This window comes from Phoxinus phoxinus (genome assembly GCF_949152265.1).
Source record: "Phoxinus phoxinus genome assembly, chromosome: 18".
Lineage (NCBI taxonomy): Eukaryota > Metazoa > Chordata > Actinopteri > Cypriniformes > Leuciscidae > Phoxinus > Phoxinus phoxinus.
Window position 1 is genome coordinate 31,907,242 of NC_136893.1, and position 6,512 is coordinate 31,913,753.

The 6,512-nt window shown below is 44.7% G+C and overlaps 1 protein-coding gene across 1 annotated transcript; it reads right to left on the bottom strand.

Annotated features, from left to right (window-relative positions):
• Positions 1 to 967: 967 nt before the first annotated feature.
• On the bottom strand, positions 968 to 5,203 carry LOC306986312 (uncharacterized protein; the record flags this gene model as incomplete). Its single annotated transcript, XM_079589431.1, has 3 exons — positions 4,833 to 5,203; positions 4,612 to 4,744; positions 968 to 1,181 (listed from the first exon to the last, which is right to left on the bottom strand). The coding sequence occupies exons 1-3, from the start codon at positions 4,858 to 4,860 to the stop codon at positions 968 to 970; spliced, it is 375 nt and encodes a 124-aa protein (XP_079445557.1). The 5' UTR covers positions 4,861 to 5,203.
• Between the last annotated feature and the right edge of the window lie 1,309 nt (positions 5,204 to 6,512).

The following is a 6,512-nucleotide window of genomic DNA, read 5'->3' on the forward strand; positions in this document are numbered from 1 at the left end:
ATATCCTATCGGACAGTAGATATCCTCTGGGAACATAGACCGCCAATCGCAGACCAGAACTGCTGTGAACGTAGACCGCCAATCACGACACACGACTTGGATGTGGACAGCCAATCAGGGAGTGGAGCGACAACTACTAGTAAAAGCCAGAATTTACGAGCGAAGAAGACGTCAAAAACTTATTGAAACAACGACAACAAAGTGCAGGGTAAGCTTATCAATTAATTTCATCGATTAATTTGAATTGACAGTACAAATAGTTCTCTTAACTGTTAGTCAAGGCAATTGCATCTATTATTGTTTTCCTAATCGCGGCAGACAGTAGATACAGTATGTACATGCATTTGATGTCTGCCTCATAATACTGTTAATGTTAAGTACAATGTAAATTTGGTATAAAAATATCACAACATATGTTCATATTGACAAGCAGCATTTAATGTATATACAGTATACAAGCATTTGATGTCTGGCTCAGCATATTCACAAGCAGCATTTAACCACCTGGCCGACAACAGTAAACAATAGTTGATAAGACTGTGAAACAAACATTTATGAATGAATATTTATTTAAATATGAAGACATACATGAACATTAAAATGTGCAACATTAATCAGCCATTCATACTTATGCATTTTGATGCCTTTGAGCTAGTGATGAAAGCATTATAGCATTTTATTGTAATTGTATTGTTCCATTACTAAAATTGTCCCATTAGTAAAGTTATCAATAACTTATGTTATCTTTCACAATATGCATATTTTAATTTCAGCAAACATTGACATGGCAAGTCCATTGATCCGAGTTTTAAATCCAAGTGCTCCACCGGATCGTCAGCAGGCTGTAATAATGGCAACTGACCTTCCCTCTGCCACCTGCACAGTGTCAGGATACAAGGCACACAGAGATCGAGGTAAGTGAATATAACACAGCTTTATTTAATGTTGCAACAAATCATGGTGAGTATCAGGAGCGAGAAGACGTGAGGAAACACAGGATGAGGGATCCACAACAGGTATATTCAGACACTCCAGATAAATGAATCACAATCTGTTCTGGGATATGAATACTGGTCTTTTCTCTTACAGGTTCTGGCGTTGGTTCAACGGGTGGCAAGATGATACAATGAGACACTGGAGATCGCTGGATGTCAGGTAACACGTGAATCCCAACTATGTTCCTGGAGACCACAGATCAAAAAGTCAGAGATTAATAAATCACAGGTGAGTATACTTTCTGTTTAAGAAGTCACAGGTTTCTCAAGGAATCGGAGACAAAGGATTTAGGTCAGTTCCTGTTGGAGGCTTGGCAGTGTGTTTTATGTGTTGGTGGAATGAGGTTGATAACTGTGAACAGTTATCAACTGTTCACAGAGTGATCGTTGTGTGGTGAGGGAGGTTGAGTCTGATTGGTTCCTGACATTACCCCTCCCTCCAGAGTCCGCGCCAGCGGACCTTGGACCCCGACGTCGTGGAGGTCTACCTCTGGGTCGTGGTGCAGGTTTGTCAGGATATTGAGCATGGAATTCAAGGAGTAGATTGGGATCAAGGATATCGTTCCGAGGTATCCAACACCTTTCTTCTGGTCCATACCCCTCCCAATCTATCAGGTACTCAAGTTGACCACCTCGACGTCGAGAGTCTAATATTTCCTTCACAGAGTAGATGGACTCTGGTTCAATAGGTGGTATCTGGGAATTGTCATCAGGAACCGGTTCTGTTGGGGAGACAGGTACAGGTGGGTGATGTGGTTTCAGGAGGGAGACATGAAACGTGGGATGGATCCGATACTGAGCGGGGAGACGAAGTTGATAGGTGACTGGGTTGACTTGTCTGGCGATGGGGAATGGTCCGATGTACTTAGGGTTGAGTTTGCGGCAAGGTTGACGTAGGCGCATGTCTTTCGTAGAAAGCCAGACTAATTGTCCGGGTTGGTATTCAGGGGTTTGACGGCGACGAGCATCTGCAAAATGTTGCTGGCGATTTACTGCTTGCTGAAGATGATGGTGGGTCTGATTCCAGACTCTTTCGCTTTCTCTAAACCATTCATTGACCGCAGGTACTTCTGATGGTTCCCCGGACCAGGGGAACAATGGAGGCTGATAGCCCAGAACACACTGGAATGGAGTCATTTGGGTGGATGCCTGCCTGAGGGAGTTTTGTGCATACTCTGCCCAAATCAAATAACGACTCCAGATGTTTTGATTGGAGTGGCAGAACGTACGCAAGAAACGACCAACATCTTGGATTTTTCGTTCAGTTTGCCCATTTGTCTGAGGATGATAACCTGATGATAGGCTTACAGTCACGTTCATAAGGGTGAAGAATGCTCGCCAAACTCGGGAGATGAATTGGGGTCCTCTGTCGGACACAATGTCTTCTGGAATACCAAAGTTTCGAAAGACGTGTTCCATCAACAATTCAGCGGTGATAAAGGCCGTAGGAAGTCTTTTCAGGGGAATTAATTTACAAGCCTTGGAAAATCGATCAATGACTACAAGGATACAGGTATTACCTTCAGAGATGGGAAGATCTGTGACAAAATCGACTCCGATATGGGACCAGGGTCTCTGTGGAACAGGAAGTGGTACTAGTTTACCCGCTGGTAGATTTCTTGGAACTTTTGACATGGCACAGGGAATACATCCTTGAACAAACGCCGTGATGTCATGTAGCATGTTGGGCCACCAATACCGAAATTGGAGAGTCGAGTAAGTCTTGTTTACTCCGGGGTGACCTGTGCCTACAGATGAATGAGCGGATGAAATCAAGGAATTGCGGAAATCTTCAGGCACGTAAATCTTTCCAGGGGGACATCCCGGGGTTCCAGGTTGCTGCCGTGATAGTTCGAGCAGTTGTTCATTGATTTCCCACTGAATGGGATTGACGAATAATCTCTCTGGTAGAATGGTTTCAGGTTCTTCCAGAAGAACTTCTGGGGCATGGACACGTGAAAGAGCATCTGCTCTGATATTCTTCGAGCCTGGACGATATGAGATTCAGAAATGGAAGCGAGTGAAGAATAGTGCCCATCTGGCCTGACGTGGATTCAGTCTTTTAGCTTCTCTCAAATACTGAAGATTTTTGTGATCAGTGAGGACTATAAACGGATGTTTTGCCCCCTCCAACCAGTGCCTCCACTCTTCCAGGGCAAGTTTAACAGCCAGAAGTTCACGATTTCCGATGTCATAGTTGCTTTCTGCAACAGATAACTTTCTTGAAAAGAAAGCACAAGGTATGGGCTTGGAGGAATGTTCGGAGTACTGAGACAAGATAGCTCCCACTCCAGTAGTGGAAGCATCTACTTCAACCAAGAATACCTTTTCTGGATCTGGGTGACGGAGCAAGGGTGCAGTGGTGAATGGGGTTTTGAGGGCTTGAAAAGCAAGTTCAGCTTCTGGAGTCCAGAGAAGAACCTTTGGTTTACCTTTTAGCAGAGAGGTTAGGGAAGCTGTCAACGTGCTGTACTGGTGAATGAACCTTCGGTAAAAGTTGGCGAAACCTAGGAATCTCTGGAGTTCTTTTACAGACTGGGGAGTGGGCCACGATGTGATGGCTTCAGTTTTCCGATCATCCATTTCCACTCCTCGTTCACTAAGCTGATAACCCAGAAAATCAACACTGGACTGATGAAACGTACACTTTTCAGCTTTTAAGAACAGATTGAATTCCCGGAGCTTTTGGAGTACCAAGGACACGTGATGTTGATGTTCAACAGGATCTTTGGTGAAGATAAGAATGTCGTCAATATACACCAACACGAAACGTCCCAGGAATTCTCGGAGTACCTCATCCATGAAGCTTTGGAAGACGGAAGGGGCATTTACAAGTCCATACGGCATGACCAGATACTCATAGTGCCCTGCCGGAGTAATGAATGCAGTCTTCCACTCATCCCCTTCTCTGATTCTGACCAGATTGTATGCACTCCTTAGATCCAACTTGGTGAATATTCTGGCTTCTCTGAGTTGTTCAAGAGCTGATGGGATAAGAGGTAGTGGATAACTGAACTTTACGGTGATTTTATTCAAGGCTCTGTAATCAATACATGGTCTTAAACCTCCATCTTTCTTGGGAACGAAGAAAAAACTAGCAGCAGCAGGTGAGGTGGAAGGACGGATGTAACCTTGTTGTAAAGCCTCCTCGATGTATTTCCGCATGGCTTCTTGTTCAGGAATTGACAAGGAGTAAATTCGACCCTTGGGAACAGACTCTCCGGGGACCAGATCAATGGAACAATCCCAGGGCCGGTGTGGAGGTAATTTGGAGGCAGCCACCGGATTAAACACATCTGAAAACGAGGAGTAACAGTGGGGAATATTCACAGAGAGGTTTTCCTTGGGACTTTCGATGGATGTGGAACTCACGATAATAGCTTCTTGTGGTTCAGCTTCAGGTAGAATAGGAAGTGAGATTTCAGTAAGAGGACAATGACAACCCCAACTGTTGATCTTACCAGACTGCCAATTAATGGTAGGTTGATGACGAATTAGCCAAGGACGACCTAAGATTATGTCCGTTTGACTCTCCGTGAGAATAAAAGGTTCGAACAGTTCTTGGTGAGTATTTTCAACACACAATGTGATGGGTGTTATCTGAGATGTAACATACCCTTTGTTGATAATTTCGCCGGTCACCGCATGGATGGAGTATGGCTTGGAAGTGTTGATCTTCTGGAGGTTGAGTCTCTCACAGAGTCGTCCTGATACAAAATTCCCCGCTGACCCAGAGTCAATGATGGCTGCTGCAGAGACGTTAAATTTCGGGGATTTCAGAATTACAGAAATCGTGAGAGGTGTTGATACAGAGAGAGGATTTCGAACGGAACTCACCGTCAACCGAGGTGGTCGAGTTGGACATGTACGTAGGAAGTGACCTTCAACGCCACAGTACAAACATAACTTCAATTCTCTACGACGGATGCGCTCAGCCTGGGAAAGTCGGTGAGTGTCGACTTGCATCATCTCAGGTGGGGTTTCAGATACGAGTTCAGGGAAAACTTGATGGGATTTGGCATGAGAGTGTTGAGTATCTTGATAACAACTCTGAGATCTTTGATATATACGGAGAGTTTGTTGTATGAATTTTTCCAGTCCCAGGGAATCATCATATATAGCGAGTTGGAGACGGAGTGCAGGATTTAAACCTCGGCGATAAACAGAAAGGAGAGCTTTTTCGTTCCAACCACTTGCTGAGGCTAAAGTCCGAAATTCAATAGAATACTCTGAGACAGATTTCTTATCTTGCCGAAGCTGTAACAATTTATCGCTGATGGATGAATCACTGATTGGTTGTCCAAATACTTCTTTGAAATGGTTAACAAAGCTCTGCAATGATGTGGTAACTGCAGTTTCTTGTATCCAAAATGACTCAGCCCATCTCAATGCTGATCCAGATAACTGTTGGATGATGAAAGAGATCCTTGATCGATCAGTAGGGTACAGATGAGCTTGCTGCTCGAGGGCGAGTGAACATTGCAACAGGAATCCATTGCAATCCTCCGCCCGGCCGGAGAATGGCGCTGGTCGGGACGCGGAGTTAGCGATGCAGACCAGCGTGGGAGCGGGATTTGCGGAAGCGCTGGCTGCTTGTGATGTCGAATTCTCCGCACTGGTTGAGGGTTGCACGGGAATAGCAGCGGTTGTAGGCTGTGTAGAATCCATACCGTCGATTTTTTTTTTCAGTTTAGGTCAAGCCTTCTGTCAGGATACAAGGCACACAGAGATCGAGGTAAGTGAATATAACACAGCTTTATTTAATGTTGCAACAAATCATGGTGAGTATCAGGAGCGAGAAGACGTGAGGAAACACAGGATGAGGGATCCACAACAGGTATGTTCAGACACTCCAGATAAATGAATCACAATCTGTTCTGGGATATGAATACTGGTCTTTTCTCTTACAGGTTCTGGCGTTGGTTCAACGGGTGGCAAGATGATACAATGAGACACTGGAGATCGCTGGATGTCAGGTAACACGTGAATCCCAACTATGTTCCTGGAGACCACAGATCAAGAAGTCAGAGATTAATAAATCACAGGTGAGTATACTTTCTGTTTAAGAAGTCACAGGTTTCTCAAGGAATCGGAGACAAAGGATTTGGGTCAGTTCCTGTTGGAGGCTTGACAAAGAACTGGGGTATTGCAGTGTGTTTTATGTGTTGGTGGAATGAGGTTGATAACTGTGAACAGGTGTGAGTAATTAGAATTCTGGAGAGAGTGATCGTTGTGTGGTGAGGGAGGTTGAGTCTGATTGGTTCCTGACACACAGCTGCTAGACGAGTCCACTGCCTTGGCCCAAGCGAAAAAGCTCCTTCGTGCAGGAGGGATCCCAGCAGCACCATCACGGCAGCAGTGCCTGGGGAAGCTGGTGGTGCCATTTGGCCAGTACCTTAATGCTCCGTTCCACTGGCTTGTGGAAAATGATGTGGGCTACATGAAGTAGTAAGCATTGTTTTTATGTTTAATGATGTTTTCAGTGTGCAGCTTTTACCAGCTGGTATAAATAATATG